Below are 19,820 nucleotides of genomic sequence, written 5' to 3'. Positions count from 1 at the left end.
TTTGGGAGGAGATCAGGGAGCCTGGATGCTATGAGCTTGAGTATGAAAGCACGAGATATATTTCCCTACATGCTTGGGGAACTACAGATAATTTGATCTGACTAAAATTTAGAGGCAGATGAGATGAGGCTGAAAAGAAAGGCAAAGGCCAGATAACAAGACATCTTACATACCAGATGAAGAGTTTGGACTTCCTTCTCATAAGTAAGAGGGCAGGAGGAGGTTTATATTAAAGGTTAATGAAGAGAAAACAAAAATAAATTTATTCAAAAAAGATCATTCAGGCAGAATTATACGAATAGGTTTGAGGGCAAAATAAGGCAAAGACCAATTAGTAAACCCACTGGAATAATAATCCAGGCCAGAGAAGACCAGAGCCAGAATGAAAGCCCCAATTTGAAAGGATGGATTGATATGGTAAAGTATTATAACCCCAGCCTTTGGTGATTGAATATGAAGAGAAAATAAGATCTAAACTCAGCTTTCAAATACTACTCACAGAGATAGAGTACAAGAAAAGAACATTCAGAAGAAAAACAATGCCATCTCATTTAGATCTCTTATAGTAAAAGAGCTATGCAAGTACTACATAGAAGAGGTTACTATTAGGGCATACATCAGCAAAATCTGTGTTGTGCCTTGAACTCTGATTATCATCCTTCAAACAAAGACAAAAGATTTTAAAAATATTTTTCTACTATGTCTATATTTTATATATGTATTTATCTTCCAGATATTTTCCTATTGCATTATTTTAACTAAAATAAAAGGAGTCATCATTTTATTCTTTATGTTTAATGTTTTAAAATTCAAGACTTTAAAATTATTAAATATTGATAAAAATAACTTTAACTTTCAAATATGACTTTTTAAAAGCAAAGTGAAAAAGTGGTAAAAGTCTCCCTTTGAAAAAACAGTCAGCACTTCCAAAAAAGAACGAGAGGCTTACATGTAGAGCTAATTCAGAAAGGGGATAACACCTAAAGACATGGATAAATACCTTATTTTAGCCCAAAAAAAATGAAATACTTACCACACCTTAATAATGAAGTTTTCACTAAGCCTTTTAAAATAAATTATCCTTGAAACTAAGAATAATTTTTAACCATTCAATATACTCTCTGAAATGGTATTTTGTTAACATAATATTTCACTTAAACATGCCAGACATTTACAAGAGCAAAATAAAAACCAGCAAAACAATTGGCATCTAAAAACCTGACATTCTGATTTACTGGATTTACATTTTCCTAAGTATAATATAAACAAATCTTTTTGAGTACTCAACATATTAGAGTACTTAACCTATTCATAATTGTGAACTTTCAACAATATGACACACTCAGTAAACACCAGTATAATACTTCAGCAATTTTTTAAAAATTTATTTTAAGTGTATTTTTCCAGGACCCATCAGCTCCAAGTCAAGTAGTTGTTTCAATCTAGTTGTGGAGGGCGCAGCTCACAGTGGACCATGTGGGGATCAAACCGGCAACCTTGGTGTTATGAGCATTGTGCTCTAACCACCTGAGCTAACTGGCCACCCCAACAGTCATCTTATGCGCGGAAAACAAACTTCTCAAAAACAGTAGTCACCAAATTCCTTCATCTAACAATTGTGATAAAAAATTTATTTTAAAAACCTAAAAACACAAACATGATTAAACATTTTTAAATGAAATTGAAATTAGTCATGAAACTTCCTTATTCCTTTTTATAAAAAGAAAGTTTCAAAAATAAAAGGACAAATTTAATTCTAAATATTTGTTTTCTAATACTATTTTAGTAAATTATTTATTCAATCGCTTCTTTAGGTTCTCAAGGTGTTCTGCATTAACATCTTGTAATGCCAGTACCATTACTTTAGACAAGGAGGGATTAAACGAAATAGTCATTAGACAGCACAAATCTATTAGCTCTCTCTGACAGTTCTGCAAACCTTCCAGGAACTTTTGATACTGAAGAGGATCCTTTTTTAACTTTTTCATTTCTAGTACTGAAAACCCTATCAGACTAGTAATTATTTCATCTACAAAGTCTACATCTAGATATGCAGTACCATCAGAAATCTTTGCTGTTACACTCCAAATGCCACCAGAACTTGAGAGATTTCCAGTTAAGGTTACAATAAATGCTTTGACTTTCACTGTTGTAACTTCCTTTGGTTTGTTGGCCATTAGAACAGACAAATAGATAAAGGGTGGAGAATACAAATCCATGGCAATGAAAAGATTAGTGCTGTTCTCTGATGATCTTAAAGAACAATTCTGTAAATGGTGATCATTTTCATTAGAAATTTGTGAACTCCTTTCTGGTACATAACTGACTATTTCTCCATTTAATATCTTATTATTTAAGGAATGTCCCTCTGAACTGCCGATGGTTTGTTTTACTTTATTATCTGTCTCTGAGTGCTTAACTTTATTTGTAAAATTATGGGGAAGGGATACATTACGATTAACTGAAAACACACTATTGTTGTGGTCTCTAGGAGATAGACGACTAAAAGATTTGTCTTCATTAGTCATTTGTTCAGATAAATTTTTTTCATTCCAATTATTTCCATTTTTGGAAATCAAAGAAAAATTACTTGGAGTATTAGGTTTATCTAAAGATCTCTCTATACTATCATCTGTGATTCTGTTCAAAGTCAATGGCTGCAATTCTTTAGTCTCCACTTGTTCTTTCTGGACAGCTTCTTCCAAAAGCAAGGCCTCAGCCAATGAAAAGTCATCTAATTCCCCATCAGTGAAATGCACAGATTGATTTGGTGGTTTTTCATTGAGTCTTGGAGAAATAACAAGTCCTGGTTCAAAACCTGACTGTCTTGTGGGAATCGTATTTGAAGAACTACCTGTGCTGAAACATCTTCTTTCCAAGGAGGTGTCATTTGCTGCAAGCTCATCATTTTCATCAAGACTTGCCAAGAGTTCTTCATCAGAAGGCTCTAACACAAGACCTCGATCATCTGTAATTCTGGGGATGCTTTGGTTAGAATTATTTGGTATGATCGAAACTATAGGATCAGTTTCCCCAATTAATCTTCCAAGTACTTTTTCTTGTGCAAAGTCCTCTAAAAGAGCATCCACTTCTCCTCCCAATACCTTCACATTTTCTGGTTTCAATAAGAGAACACCAAGACGGAAAGAAATGTTTCCATAAATCAAAATTTTTGTACCTGGAGGAAGATGACTATGAAGAGCTGGAATAGGCTGATATTCCATTCCCTGCATTTGTACAATCCCATCAGTCAACTGTAGCATCAACATTCGTGAAGGCTTTGCTTCCCAAGGTTTTGGGGTTACTTGCGTTTCAGCTGTAATTAGGTCATTTGTACTATTCTTTCCTCTCAATTTTTGTATCTGAGAATATGCAGGTTGACTTACATCAACCAATGAATTAATCTGCAGAGCGAAAAATCCATTCAGTTCTCCTTTTGGAACTTCTAAAATGCTATCAGGTAAAATAGGATGCTCCAAATCTCTCAGATCGGTAAGGAGCCATTGCTCAAACACCTGTTTATTCATTTGTGCCTGACTCAAATTAACATTTTCATTTTCTTCTTGAATCCAGTTAACACAAGCTTCCAACCACATTAGAGGTACTTTAACATGCCATGTAGCTAAAAGCCAGGTTTCAACTCTTAGTGCAATATTAGTCACACTCATTTCTTTAAACTGAAAAATATACAGCTGTAATCTAAAAAAAAAAAAAAAAAAAATTTACAATTCAGTGAACGTATAGTCTCTATAATTCTGTACATTATTGCACAAACAGGTATAACTATACCCTTTTGATTTTTCTCACTTCAGCATCTTAAAATTCTTTGACTTTCTACACAGCCAAAATTTAAATACCATAAGCAATCAAATGGTATGAGAAAAGCAAAAGGTTTGAAAGTTAGCTCTGTCAAATTACAAGCTCTGTGATCTAATATAAATTTCTTAACTTCTCTCACCCAGTCTTTTCATCTTTAAAATGTCAACACCACCATCTATCTTACAGGGTTGTTGTGAGGATTACATGATTAACATTTGTAAATCATAATGTCAGACCTATGATAGACACACACTAAACAGTGATTATTATGTTAATAATCAGATTATAATTTAAAATGTAGTTAGAAAACGATATTCACTAAGATTATTTTCATATCCATAATCCATACTCTATTAAAACTTACCATTGTGTTTAACCATACAGCACTTAAATATATGGTCTAAGGATAAAATTGTAACAAATAACAATAAATTCTGAGCTGATGCAAAGCATCTTACTTGTTTGACTAAATAATTCTCAACAGTCCTACCAGGCAAATAGACTTCTGATTTTTTCAGTATGATAAAACAGTAAAGACTAATTAACCCTGTGTTCACAAAAATATATTTTTTCCTTCTACAGGTGAATTTATATATGTTTTAATACTTCCATAAGAAAACTTACCATTTGGAACAGGAGCATAGGATTTGATGACAGGACTTGGAACTGGTTGTTCAGTGAGTACTTATAACCTCTACTGCTCAGAAATAGCCCTGGGAGCTAAGACAAGAAGCAATAAGGGTTATAAGAGAAAGTCGCAAAAAGAATCACTTATTTGCATGAGTGCAAGAGTTTGATGGTATGGTTTTTCAGGTTCCTGTTACCAATCAGGGCAGAGCATAGGAAATATAGAATAAAAACATGAGGTTTGGAGTGAGATAAACAGAAGCAAGTGACCTTGAGAAACTTATACATTCTAAGCTTGTTTCCTTGTCTATATAGTACGTACTTCCTAGGGTTACTGTGAAAATTAAAGGAGATTGGAGAGGACAGCTGGCAGGGCACAGCCCAGGCACAGATCTTGGGCAGCTGGGTCAGCTGACCCAAGGGGCAATCCAGCCCACTTAGGCCTTTCACCTCGACCTCAAAATCACCACCTCTATGGTGTCAGTTGCAGGGCACCCAGCAGCTGTTGTAGGACAAGAAACAGGCTGCCCAGGTGTCCAAGGCCCCTAAGTGACCAGAGGCTGAAGCAGGCCAAAGCAGTTTAGGCTGAAATTGAACAGTACCGCCTGCAGAAGGAGAAAGAGTTGAAGGCCAAAGAAGCTGGGGCTCTGGGATCCCATGGCAGTGGCAGCACTAAGGTGGAGGAGGAGATCCAGAAGACAACAACCCTCCACACCTACTTCTGACAGAACAAGGATAAAGTCGGGACAACCTCTCTGTCTTACCTGCAACATGGGCCAGAAATCCATGAAAACTACCGCATAAATAGGTTAGAGAAGAAAGAAGAACCCGTTCCATGGATTAGCATTATAGATGCCTTCATGGAATATGACGCATTAGCAAAGCTCGAGCTATTTCTTGTGAAAAGGTATTAAATTATTTCTGTATATTATGTAGTAGGTCCCTTCACTTTTGAAGAATAGCAAATTTTGCTTCTTTGTACAAACTTAAAGCTTACCCAAAGATTTCATTTTTAACCTCGTATTTCTTAAAAATTTAATTGGTATATACATCGTCTGATTTCCTACATCTTTTAGCTTAAGCCACATATGTATTCAATACTGACTTCTTTCTTAGACATACATTTGGAAATAAAGGGCATTCTAAAAACAAGATTTATTAGAAGATTCTTTAAGACATTAAGACTGTGGCATCTCCATCCCATGTCAGAGAAACTGCTCCTTCTACCTTCTGGAGGTGTAAAACAGAGTCTATTTAGACTGGAGGACATCGAAGTACTGCTGAAGGTATTATACTGAAAACAGGGAGAACAAATAAATTCTTGAATACTAAAGGCTGAACACATGCTACTCTCGTCCTCTACAAAGCTCCCAGAAATACTAGTGACTAGGCCTATACTCTCCTAGAAGAAGACTAGAAAATCGTTCTTTGGGCAATCTTACCACCTTAATGGAAAAGACCTAGAGATACTAACATGAGAGGTTCGCCAATAAAACAGCCTACTTTGAGACTGCATCAACGGACTCAGAGTTCTAACCAGCATTCTTTCTAGTTTCCCATACTTAATTATGACAAGATATCAAAAGACCTCTAATAAGAAACCACATTAAACAGAAAAAATTGCAGTGAAGTGACCATGAAGGGAGACAAAAACTTCAAAAAAGCTATCAATATACTCAGAGAAATAAGACACCATATCCAATGAATAAGAATAGGATGCTAGGGGCCGGCCAGGTGGCTCAGGCGGTTAGAGCTCCATGCTCCTAACTCTGAAGGCTGCCGGTTTGATTCCCACATGGGCCAGTGGGCTCTCAACCACAAGGTTACCAGTTCAATTCCTTGAGGGATGGTGGGCTCTGTCCCCTGCAACTAAGATTGAACATGGCACCTTGAGCTGAGCTGCTGCTGAGCTCCTGGATGGCTCAGTTGGTTGGAGCGCATCCTCTCAACCACAAGGTTGCCAGTTCGATTCCTCGACTCCCGCAAAGGGATGGTGGGCTGTGCCCCTGCAACTAAAAAACGGCAACTGGACCTGGAGCTGAGCTGCACCCTCCACAACTAAGACTGAAAGGACAACAACTTAAAGCTGAATGGCACCCTCCACAACTAAGATTGAAAGGACAACAACTTGACTTGGAAAAAAAGGCCTGGAAGTACACACTGTTCCCCTTCCCCAATAAAAACAAAAAACAAAAAACAAAAAAAACAGAAACAAAAAACTATTTTTTAAAAAAAAAAGAATAGGATGCTATAACAAGGGATATTCATAAGACAAAAAACAAAAAACAACTCTTAGAAATTTAAAATATGATAGCAGAAATGAAAAACAGTAGAATGAATGGAAAATAAAATCTCCTAGAAAAGTAAAACATCAGTATAAAGATATCAATGGAATAGGGGGTTTGGGGAAGGCGATAATCAAAGAAAAAATTCAGAAAAATTTCCAGAACTTAAAGACAAGAACTTCCAGATGAAAAGGACCCAACAACAACGGATAAAAAGACATATAACAAGGCACATCTTTACAAAATTTTAGAATACAGGAGAAAAGATTCTGCAAGCTTCCAGAAAGGGAAAACAAACAACAAAGAGGTCACATTCAGAATATCAGGAATGAAAATGGCTTTAGATTTCCCAATGGACACTATAAGGTAAATGAGCAATTCCTTCAAATTTCTGAATGAAAATTATTTCCAACCTAGAAGTGTCTACCCAGACAAAGTATCAATCGAGTATGACAATGAAATAAAAACACTTTCAGATCAGCATTGTCTAAAACAATTTTTGTAATGGAGGATGTGTTATAACAGGAATAAATCAAGAAAGAGGAAGACATGATATCCTCGATCTAAAACAAGAGAGGCAAAATATTATAGTAAAGGGTATTTGCAGGATGTAAAGGCAAACAGCCCAAAAGGCCTCAGAAGAGATTATTTTTCAAGAAGATGAAATTGTGTAAGACCACTGTTTCCAAGATTTCATGTCTTTCTCTTTCTTGGTTTACACCTGTTACTGTGTTTCCCCGAAAATAAGACCTAGCCGGACCATCAGCTCTAATGCGTCTTTTGAAGCAAAAATTAATATAAGACCTGGTATTATATTACATTATATTATACTATACCCGGTCTTATATTAAAATAAGACCAGGTCTTATATTAATTTTTGCTCCAAAAGACACATTAGAGCTGATGGTCCGGCTAGGTCTTATTTTCGGGGAAACTCAATAGTTGGAACATTGATGTAGCTCAATGTACAACAGAGTTTTAAATAACTGGAGGTGTCAGGAGCTGAATTAATGAAAAATATACAGAAAACTAACTCAAGAGAAAACAAAATGTTATACAGGAAAAAGTAATATTTGTATGCTGCATGGCTTAATTTAAATAACATGTACATAGTCATAATAATATACACTCTAAATACTAATCTGACAACAATTTTAACATGGCTAATAGCAAGATGGACAAATATGTGTGAGGATAAAGGTACGGAGAGAAAGGTAGGTGGAAAAGAGCTAAATCTGCATCTCCGTAGTGAAAGTCAATAGATAATGCCTAAAACCGAAAAATCAGAAGTAGCAGTATCTGCATGGTTTCCAGAGCTATAGAAGTAAATACAAAAAAGAATCAGCTAGAAAAGATGAAAGTGGTTGCCTCTAGGGAAGGGAACAAAGGAGAAGAAGGGCAGAGGATTGCTAGTTTTCAAAACAATTATTTAAAGTATTATATATTAAATGATACATATAAGACTTTTATTTTCTTTTATCTTCTCCTATGGTCCACTGATTTCTTTGTACTGATGTTTAAATTTGGGGGGAGATTGTCTTATCTTTAACTTTCATGTGTTCTACTGAGTTTTTCATTTCTGCTACTACTAACAATGAACAAAATAGTATAAGAGTATTTATCTTTTAAAATTAAAGGTATAGGGATGGCCTGTTAGCTCAGTTGGTTAGAGCGTGGTGCTAATAACACCAAGGTTGCCGGTTTAATCCCCGCATAGGCCAATGTGAGCTGTGCCCACCTTAAAATAAATAAATAAATAAATAAATAAATAAAATGTGCAAAATTAAAGGTACAAAAGAAAATATTTTTCCCCTAAAATCAGAAATAAGTCAAAAATGTCCACTCTCAACATTTCAACATTGTACTGGAGGCCCATGTCAGTGCAGTAAGACAAGAGAAAGAAATAAAAGGTATATAGATTAAAATAGGAAAAAAAAAAAGCATCGAGACAGATATATAAACCAATGGAATAGACTAGAGTCCAGAAATAAACCTTCACATATACGTATAATCAAACGAACTTTTGACAAGGGTGCCAAGATTACACAATGGGGAAATGATAGTCTCTTCAACAAATGGTGATGGAAAACTGGATATCCACATGCAAGAATGGATCCTTATCTTACACCATATTCAAAATTTAACTCAAAATGTTTTAAAGATCTAAATTTAAGACATGAAACTATAAAATTCCTAGAAGAAAACCTTCATGATACTGCAATGGGCAATGATTTCTTGGATATGACATCAAAAACACAGTTCACAAAAGCAAAAACAGACAAATAGGACTGTCTCAAATTTAAAAACTCTGCAGCAAAGGAAACAACAGAGTGAAAAAGCTACCTACAGTATGGGAGGAAATATTTGCAAACTATATATCTGATATGGAGTAAATATCCAGAACATATAAAGAACTCAACTCAGTAACAAACAACTCAATTTAAAAATGGGCCAAGGACAATGAACAGACATTTCTCTAATGAAGATGCACAAATAACCAACAAATGAAAAGACACTCACCAGCACTAATCATAAGATAAATGCAAATTAAAACCACAATTAGATACCACCTCACACCACTTAGGATGGCCACTAACAAAAAAACAAGCAAACAAACAAAAAAAAACAAGTGAGGATGTGGAGAAACTAGAACCCTTATGCACTGTTGGTGAGAATGTAAATGGTGCAGTCACTATGGAAAACAGTATGGAAGTTCCTCAAAAAATGAAAACTAGAACTACCATATGACCCAGCAATCCCATTTCTGGGTATATATCCAGTAGAATTGAGAACAGAATCTCAAAAAGATGTTTGCACATCCATGTTCATTACAGCATTATTCACAATAGACAAAATATGGAAGCAACCGAAATGTCCATTAACAGATAAATGGATAAAGAAAATGTGGTATATACATACGAAGTGATATTATTCAGCTTTAAAAAAAAAGGAAGGAAATTCTGTTATATGCTACAACATGGATGAAACTTAAGGACATTATGCTAAGTGGAATAAGCTATTCACAAAAAGACAAATACTGAATGATCCCACTTATATGAAGTACCTAAAGTAATCAAACTCATAGAAGTATAAAATAGAATTGTGGTTGCCAGAGGCTGAGAGGAGGGAGAAACGAGCAGTTGTTCAATGGATATGGAATTTCATTAATGCAAGAAAAATAAGTTCCAGAGATGTTATACAACAAGGTACATATAGTTAACAATACCATAATGTACACTTAAAAATTGCTAAGAGAGTAAATTTATGTTATGTTTTCTACTACAACAAAAAAAAAAGGGAGAGGGAAATCAAGAGGGAAGAAGGGGAGAAATGAAAAAATAAAATTACCCCCATTTGCAGATAACATGAATGTTTATGAGGAAAATGCCAAAGAATCTACAAAAAAGATACATCACCTGGTAAATGAGTTAGCAAGATGCAAACTGCCTTTTTCATGCTGTCTTTCTTTCTTCATGCTCTATTTAGTGCTACACTTTTCACTTTTGTGCTTTTTATTGATGATTTCACTGTTTAAAATGGCTCTTTAGCATAGTGCTAAAGTGCTATCTAGTGTTGCTAAGCGCAATAAAGCTGTGATGTCATACGGAAAAAAATGTGTTAGATTAAGCTTCAATCAGGCGTGAGCTATAGTGCCATTGGTCACAAATGCAATGTTAATGAATCAACATGTATTGAATAAAGTGTCTTTAAACAGAAATGCACACACAAAAAAGGTTATGTATTGATCAGCTGATGAAAATGTCATAATCAGAGGCTTGCAGGAACCTAACCTTATATTTCTCCTAGGAGCAGTGGTTCAGTACTCCCTAATTCTCTGTTCACAGTGACTTTATAACTACCACACATAACCAGACTCAACTGTACTAGTCATGAACAAAACAGTACAATTTACAATAGCACCAAAAACTTAAATCTAACAAAGTATGTGCAGGATATGTATACTGAAAAACTACAAACTACTTATAAAAGAAATCAAAGACAACCCAAACAAATGAAGAGATAAGCCAGCATTGAAAACTCTGTATTACGGTTTCAGTTCTCCCCAAACTGATCTATAGATTCAATGCAATTCCATTCAAAATCCCAGAATTTTGTGTGAAAAATGACAAGCTGATTCTAAAATTTACATGAAAAGGCAAAGGAACTAGAATAGCCAAAATAATTTTAAAAAAGAAAAACAAAGTTAGAGGACTCACACTATCTGAGTTCAAGACTTAGTATAAAACTACAGTAATTAAGACGGTGAGATATCGGCAAAAGGATTAACATATAGGGCAAGAAGAAGACAGGCTAAAAATAGACCCATACACATACATAGTCAATTGACTTTCTACAAAGTTGCAGAGGCAATTCAATGGAAACAGGAAAGTCTTTTGAAGAAATGGTGCTGAAACTGGACATCCATATGGAAAAATACAAACCTCAACCAACACCTCACTACATATATAGAAACTATAAATGGATCATAGACCTAAATGTGAAAACTAAAACTATAAAACATCTATAAGGAAAGTTAGGAGAAAAATTTCAAGTTCATAGATACACAGACAGGTTGATGTTTGGCAGAAGTAGGGTGGGCAAAACGGATAAAGGGGATCAAAAGGTACAAACTTCCAGTTATAAGTCACAGGGTTGTAATGTGCAGCATGATGACTACACTTAATAACTCTATAGTGCATTTTTTTTATCTTTTATTTATTTTAAGTGTGTTTTTCCAGGAACCATCAGCTCCAAGTCAAGTAGTTGTTTCAATCTAGTTGTGGAGGGTGCAGCTCACAGTGGCCCATGCGGGGATCGAACCGGCAACCTTGTTGTTAAGAGCACCACTCTAACCAACTGGGCTAACCAGCTGCCCCTGCAGTGCATATTTGAAAGTTACTAAGTGAGTAGATTTTAAAAGTTATCATCACAAGAAAAATATTTTTTGTAACTGTGTGGTGATAGATGTTAACTAGACCTATCGTGGTGATCATTTCCCAAAGTATACAAATAGCAAATCATTGTGTGGTACACCTGAAACTAATGTGATGTTACATGTCAATGATACCTTAATTAAAAAAAAAAAGTTAGGAGAAAAATCTGTGTGACCTTGGTTTCTTAAAAGTTTTCTTAGATATAACACTAAAAGCATAATTCATAAAGAGATTAATAAATAGGGATTCATCAAAATTTTAAAATCTTTACTCTGTGAAAGACACTGTTAAGAGTATAAAGACAAGCCACACATACACACAAAAGACAAGCCACAGACTGAGAGAAGCACATAACTGACAAAAAACTTTTTTCCAGGATAAAGAATTCTAAAATTCAACTAAAACAATCCAATTTTAAAATGAGCAAAAGGGGGCGGCCGGATGGCTCAGTTGGTTAAGGCCAGCTCTCAACAACAAGGTTGCCTGTTCAATTCCCGCATGGGATGGTGGGCTGCACTCCCCTCCACCCCACCCCTCAGCAACTAAACTGAAAACAGCAACTAGACTTGGAGCTGAGCCACACCCTCCACAACTAGACTAAAGGACAACGACTTGACTTGGAGCGGATGGGTCCTGGAAAAACATCCCCAATATGACATCCCCAATAAAAATTTAAGAGCAATAGATTTGAATAGACATTTCACCAAAAAAGATATGCAGATGGCAAGTAAACACATTAAAAATGCCCATTATTATCAGACATTAGGGAAATGCAAAATTAAAATCACAGTGTGAACTACATATCTGTTAGCATAGCTAAAATACAAAATAACTGACAATACCAAGTACTGGAGTGCTCATACATTACTGGCGGTAATGCAAAATGGCACAGTCGCTTTGGAAAGCAGTTTAGCAGTTTCTTAGAAAAACAGATGAGCATCTTCATAGAAAGTTTAATATACTCTTATACCATACAACCCAGCAATCGTATTACTAGGTATTTACTCAGAGAAATGAAAACTTACACTCATTAAAAACCTGTCATGTGAATGTTTATACCAGCTTTATTTATAGTCACCAAAAACTGGAAACCCACATCCTTCAACTGGGAATAAACAAATTGTGGTATAGCATTACAATAAAATACTATTCAGTAATTAAAAAAAGAATAAACTACTAATGGTTACAATAACTTGGATGAACGTTGCTATAGACTGTGTCCCCCAAAAAATTCATGTTAAAATCCTAAAGTTCCATGTGACGGTATTAGAAGGTAGGGCCTTTGGGACATGCTTAGAGGTCATGAGGGTAGAGCTGTCATGAAAGGGATTAGGATTCTTATAAAAGAGAGCACTCAACCCCCAGAACCACCTTGCCCCTTCCGCCATGAGAGGTTACAACAGAAAGATGGTCATCCATGAAACAGGAAGTGTGTCCTCACCAGAACCGCACCAAATCTGCCATTGCCTTGATCTTCGACTTCCCAGCCTCCAGAGAAATAAATTTCTGTTGTTTATAAGCCCCCCAGTTCATGGTATTTTGTTATAGTAGCCCAAACAGACTAAGACAAATGTCAAACGCAGTGTGCTAAGTGACTTTCATATGACATTCTGAAAAATGTAACACTACGATAGAAATAGAAAACAGCTCAGTGGTTCCCAAAGGCTGAGGATGTGAAGAGGAGTTTACTATAGGGGGCACAAGGGCATTGTGGGGGTGATGAAACTGTTTTATATCAGGAAGTGGTGGTGGTAGTGAGCGTGATGTGACTATGTTGGTCAAAACTCATAGATCCATAAACCAAAAAGAACACAACTTTTACTGAATGTAAATTATACCCCCAATCAAAAAACTGAAGACAAATACCAAAAGGATAGAAATATCACAACTGACTTTCAAACTTGCTGAAGAAAACATAGAATAAAGAAAACAATCCAAGAGAAGACACAAAAGGAATGGGCAAGCACTACACTATAAATACAAACAATAAGATGGTAGAAAGAAGTCTAAATGTCAACAATGATAATGAACATATTGACTCACCTGTTAAAAGATACTCTCAAATTGAATAAATCAAATCCAGCTGTATGCTTAAAAGACAGACCTAAAACAAAAATAACATCAAAATATGAAATTAATTAAAGGCATATTAAAACCTCCAAGCATGATTCCATGAAGCCATAGCTTAGTGACATCAAGACTGATATATGTGTACTTATATCCTAAGATTCCAAAGTACTACCTTGTTGCGATTTGTTATTTTTTTTAACCTCAAAAATTAAACCAGATCCATGGCTCTTAGGTGAGCTCATTTAGTAAGTTACCTATTTCTTCCACTAAAATTTAAACAGCACAGTACTGGCAAATGGACCTAGTATAATTTCCAAAGGTGCTGTATTAATGTGATGACAGTCTGTCGTGCAGGAGACCCTGCTCGCTGCGCCATGTGTCCTGCGGGGTGGCCTGCGGGGGTCTCTGGTCCCGCTCCCCATATAAGAACACAGGATGTGGCTAGGCCAAAAAGGAACACCCACGGGGCTATAGATAGTGGAGTCATACCACTATACTCTCGCTGGCGGCTGGGTTGGAGACACAGGAAGCAGGAGCCACACTGTCTGAAACCTGCTGTCCACTTCTCTGCAATCTGCAACCCGCACTCCGCCGTGCTAACTGCAGTCGGTGCTTGCCAGCCACCATCTTCTTGCTAGCCCCCATTTTTGCTAGCGTAGCCAAAGCAGGTATATGAGTAGCCAATGACTCACTGGTTACAGCTGACGGCCAACTAGCCACACTGGTTACAGCTGACAGCCAACTAGCCACAGCTGATGGCCATCCAATCACAGTTGATGGCCATTTACTACCCGAGTGAGCACCTTTCCACGTGAAGCCAAGAGCCTGGAAACTGCACTCCTGGTTCTGTCTCCACGCAGTCATTAAGTGAAATGAAATCAGGACGAAGTGTACTTCAGTACTTATAAATTGTTTAAGTGAATTATCAAGTAAAAATGCCACAATTACAATTAAGTTTTTTGCAGAATGTTTTATACTATGTAAATCAGTATGCCTAAATATTACATGTGGCTATGTAGTACAAATGCTATTTTCTACCTGAATTTGTCAAATAATAGGAGATAATACTGTTAATACTTCTAGGAGGAGGAAGGAACCAGGAAGAAAGGAAGAATGACTGGTTTTAAATTGAAAAGGTCCAGACTGGAGAGAAAAGGAACAAGGATGAATTTCAGATGTTAATCCTGTATCCCAGCAGGTACAGCTGTATAAACACAGAATTGACGATGAGGGTTTGCTGGTAACAAAAATTAAAATCCCTTATTTGTAAGACTTTAAACTTTTTTCAGAATACTTTCAAATTTGCAGTATTACCTAAATCTCAAAATAATAATTTACGGCAGGTAGGTATTGCCATCTGAGAGAATATGAAATAGAGAAGATTCTGAATCATGAAGATTTAAGATCATACCTAGTAGAAGACCTAGAACTAGAATACAAATTCTGCTCTCCATTCCTATGTCTTTTTCCAGACCTTGTTGACTTAAGTGAAAAGAGAAATTATAGCCAGTCCCTCGTTTACATATAAAACCCACTGACAGGTGAAACTCACTCATAAATGGCTATTCTATAAGAGCACACTATTATAATGACCACGCTTTTCTCAGATCTCAAATAACAAGCTCACCAAGTGCATTCTAAAGTATTTCATTTACAAAATCAAATGAAAGAAAAACTTTTCATCACCTATTGCATCTGTCTTTAAGACATCTTCAAAACAATGTTATGGTTAAGTACTACTTTTGTTATAATTCAAAGATACGACAAAATTTAAAAATTTTTAAAATACCACAAAATGCTATTTTAAGGCTTATGTATCCATTTATTATTTATTTATTTCAAATATGCACTTGTTTGTGCTGTTGAACACGGGAAGCGTCAAAACTTTCAAGTGACAATTACAAATTCTGAGAAACACTGCTCAAGGAAACCACAATTAAATTATTCTATTAATGTGTGGCAGTATCGATAATTCTTTCCAAGTACTACCCTGTAGGATTTGAATTTCCACTTCTGAAGCTAACTGACATCCTATAATTTTATAATACTGCTATCATAACTAGACAAAGAAAAAATTCTAATGACTAAAACCCCAAAGGATAACCAAGATATTTTTAAAACACAAATGTGTTGAGATACTTAACATTGTACAAGCACTCAATTACAGCTAATATCAGATATTTTCCCAAAAAGTCAAGATGTTTGGGGGAGTGGGGAACTGACTACTAAACACACATTACAGAGAACTCGTCATTTAACAGCAAAGTAAGTGGAAGGTATATTGATCTGAACATGGATATAGTCCCCACAATTTCATGTTACAATAATTGTAATAAGAAAGATGATTCTATGTATAATAGGATTATTTTCCTACAGGTTAGAAAAGAAGTTCATTAAAAATTTTAATTAAATGGAAAAAGTATGGGGGGTGGGAGATGAGGGTAAGGGGGATCAAATATATGGTGATGGAGGGAGAACTGACTCCGGGTGGTGAAAACACAATGGGATTTATAGATGATGTAATACAGAATTGTACACCTGAAATCTATGTAATTTTACTAACAACTGTCACCCCAGTAAATTAAAAGAAAAAAGAAAAAATAAATAATAAATGGAAAATGTATTATTATCATGTGGGATCTATATTATAAAGCTTAGATTGGGTTTCAATAACCAAGCCCCTTAATAATTTAGTAAATTCGATTACTTGCATCTTCTTCTTAAGAGAATTCCTAAGGTTTTCGTTCCCCCCTTTCTCAAGAAATTGAGTAAACCAGTTACTGCCGGTAGAAGCAATTCAGAGGGGTGGTGTTACCTAGGGGAGCACAACTTCCCATCTGCTTATACAAAAAAACAGCCCCTGATCCTCAAAAGTATGCTTTTCAAATTATATACTAAGAAATGTTCATACCATATGATACACTTTTTACTTTCCAAAGTTAATCTTAAGAAAACAATGAGAAATGAAGACAAAGATTTATGTACCAGAGTGTTTATAATTGTGTTTTTACAGTGTGGAAAAAGACCAGAAACAATCTAAATATTTAACATTAGAAAAAAATTAAATACACTACATTGGATCCATAAAATGGAAGGCTATAGAGTCTTTAAAAATCATTTTTAAGGACTACTTAATGACATGAAAATGTTCCTAGTTTATTTTGTTAGGAAAAAGGCGAGATATAAAACTATATATATCTTAATCCCCACTAATTTTATAATCATGAAAAATGTTATTTAACAAATTGATAAGACATTTTGTGCATGCTAAACTTGGCTGACCACAATAATCTACTACATGCTAAGTCTTGACTGCAGAAACTGAGCAGCATAGAGTAAGAAAATTCTATCATTCACCACTAAGACCTAAGCATATTTGATTTATAATTTTCAATCAGGCTCAGGTATCCTAATTTTCTAAAAAACAAAAAGAGGCAGAAGTACCATCCTTTAGACATTGTATATGGCATTCAACCAATAACCAAAACTTAAAAGCACAAACAAATATTTAAATTATAATCACTCCATGTTTCCACTATCTTCATCTAAAAAATAATCTATGTTTTAACTCATTTGGGATGACTACAAAATAATCCCAGAATTTGGAGAAAGTACTCTCTGAAAATTACGGGGAACAAATTATATTTAATGATTGAAATCAGAAAAAAGTAGTCAATGGGGCTATTTCTGTATCTCCCGTAAGTAATGTAAGGAAAAGAAAGAATAGGTTTAAGACTCTGAATCCCAACTCTGCTATGTGACCTCAGACATGTTCCTTAACTTATTGGTCTTAATTTCCTCTTCCACAAAACAAAGATCATCACAATTTACTACAGATTATAATAAGGGTTAAACTGCCAGCACAAAGTACAAAGTCTGGCACATGGTGGGGAACTCAGGAAACGTTAGCTATAATAATTCAAATAATCATCCACTTGGATAGTGTGCAATCTCACTTATATTAGCTTATCTAAAGTAAATCCCACAGCTAAGTAATACTAGCTCTGAATTCACTGTAAGTCCAAAATTATCATACAATTAATTACACAAAACAGGAGCCATTGAATGCATCAATCAAGTTGGCAAATCCTTGAATGAGCATAGGTATAATATACTCGTTTGGCTCAGAACAATAAAGGATGAAGGGATGGTGAAAAGACAGACTTTCCCGTTATTTAAAAAGTAAACCTAAAAAGTAACTTATAAACGTTATGAAGAAAACAAGTGGAAAAAGAAGGGAAAAGAAGGGAAAAGAAAAATCCAACAATTGCATCTAAGAAAGGTAACAGCTTTCACAAGTTAGGGTCCAGTCAGAAGACAGTAAAATTGGGAGGTAGAAGTTCCTGGATAGGGCTGCATACTTTGCATTCCTGGTCACCATTCATCACTTCTTATCAAGGCAGAAAATGATAGCTGCAACAGAAGTACTAGCTTGAAAGAAAGCATCATTAGTACGTACCCCTATATGTGCCTATTAGTGTTAGTGAAATGCCCCAGGTTTTAAGACAGATTCAATTAAATGTTGCAATTCCTGACTGGTAAATTGTACCTCTATAATCCAGGTATATCCAGCCCCTACATACACTCATCAATTCTTGGTTGAGCACTTTATAAAAATCTGAACTATGTATCACAGAACCAAAATGTGAGTTAAGTTTTACCTCCCAACAAGACTTACAATACTTTTTAAAAGGCTATTTAAAAAACTATATTACCACTTAAAGAGATCTTTTATAAACTCCACCATCCCAGACCCTACGCTCTAACAAGTATTTGTCCTTCATGGTGCTTCATGAAGTCCTCAGTTCCCCCTAACAAGAGTTTTCTTCCTCAGCAGGCAAGTAAAAGATAAAGGATAGACGAAATCATGGCCATTTAAAAAAACATGCTGGTTACAACCATTTTGCAAATTATTCAAGAGGGAAATCAAGTTACAATGTAATGAATCAGCACAAATTCATCATTATACACACACACACACACACACACATACATATACACACACAATGGTGGATTTAGCCTTGTACGCAAATTATAACTTCTTTAAACTTCAACGTTAGTTTGCGGTTGTGCACGAAAGCTGAAGGGTTGAAGAGTCGGTATGGGGAAATTTCGTACTATCTGGCCTGGCGATTTCCCAGGTTTGTCACCGATTCGGAGTGACTTTGTGTGTCTTAACAAAAGAAATCATCAAAGCTTGGCACATGGGCCTTAGCAGTAACCAAATACAAAGGAAGTGGTGTAAACTGAATAAGCTAAAATAGTAACATATTGGAGGGCGAGGTCTTTGATGTTTTGATTATGGCCGAATACCCTGACACAAAGTAGGCGCTTTAAAGAGCTCAATTAACAGAACGGGGGGGTCTAAACGGGGGGTTTAAGGTTTGCATCCATTTTGGATGAACGCAATACTACTCCAAGAAAATTTTCACAGATAAAATGCAGCGACACTACAAAAATACTCGCCTCACAAGCCCCATTAACAAAAAAAAGAGACAGACTAAAGAGAGCAAAAGAATGAAAGGTTTCGTCATAATGGAGAACCCTGGAGAGACGCCTAGACTTTCCCGGGCGTGCTAGCTCAAGATAGGAACCAATGGGACAAGTTCTGCAAGACTCACCGCCACAGCCCGGCGGACCGGACCCCCTTGCCCGGGATCCCGCCCGAGCCGGCAGCGAACCGCCTGCTGCGCCCCAAGCCCGGGCCACGCCTGACTGGCGCTGCAGCCCGTTACTAACAGCTGGTTTCCGTGGCGTAGGCCGGGCCGTTGGGCAGGCGGGCTGCACTTACCGACCCGCAGCTCGCCCCGCAGCCAGGCAGCCCGGGCGGGAAGTGGGTTGCGGGGAGGAAGGGAGACGCGAGTTTAAACTGTGGGAACGGGGGCATCCATCTGGGCCTAGCACCGACCTGGGCATCCCGCCTTTCCCTCGCGCAACAGTGGTTCCCGGGCCGCGCGACTGAGCACTAGAACCGCCACAGCGCACGCCCTATTTCTGTTTTGCCTCTTCCCGCTCGATTTGCCACCGGCTCACGCCCCTCCTCCAAACCCAAAAAATTCCTTCCAGCCGGAAAACGCCCCTTCCT

The 19,820-nt window shown here is 36.4% G+C and overlaps 1 protein-coding gene and 1 pseudogene across 3 annotated transcripts; one reads left to right on the top strand and one right to left on the bottom strand.

Moving 5' to 3' along the window:
* Window positions 1–907: 907 nt before the first annotated feature.
* On the bottom strand, window positions 908–19,642 carry RMI1 (RecQ mediated genome instability 1). 3 transcript variants are annotated; one of them, XM_033122021.1, is made up of 4 exons: window positions 19,527–19,642; window positions 13,709–13,769; window positions 4,444–4,539; window positions 908–3,699 (listed from the first exon to the last, which is right to left on the bottom strand). In XM_033122021.1, the coding sequence occupies exon 4, from the start codon at window positions 3,666–3,668 to the stop codon at window positions 1,791–1,793; it is 1,878 nt and encodes a 625-aa protein (XP_032977912.1). In that variant the 5' UTR covers window positions 3,669–3,699; window positions 4,444–4,539; window positions 13,709–13,769; window positions 19,527–19,642; the 3' UTR covers window positions 908–1,790. The 3 variants fall into 3 exon arrangements, with proteins under 3 accessions (XP_032977912.1, XP_032977911.1, XP_032977913.1); XM_033122020.1 differs by having other exon boundaries at window positions 19,357–19,619; XM_033122022.1 differs by lacking the exons at window positions 13,709–13,769; window positions 19,527–19,642 and adding an exon at window positions 13,107–13,132.
* Window positions 4,681–5,528, top strand: LOC117031531 (V-type proton ATPase subunit G 1-like; annotated as a pseudogene).
* Window positions 19,643–19,820: the final 178 nt, after the last annotated feature.

Source organism: Rhinolophus ferrumequinum, chromosome 12 (genome assembly GCF_004115265.2).
Source record: "Rhinolophus ferrumequinum isolate MPI-CBG mRhiFer1 chromosome 12, mRhiFer1_v1.p, whole genome shotgun sequence".
Classification (NCBI taxonomy): domain Eukaryota; kingdom Metazoa; phylum Chordata; class Mammalia; order Chiroptera; family Rhinolophidae; genus Rhinolophus; species Rhinolophus ferrumequinum.
This window is presented reverse-complemented; position numbering and strand designations above follow the sequence as displayed.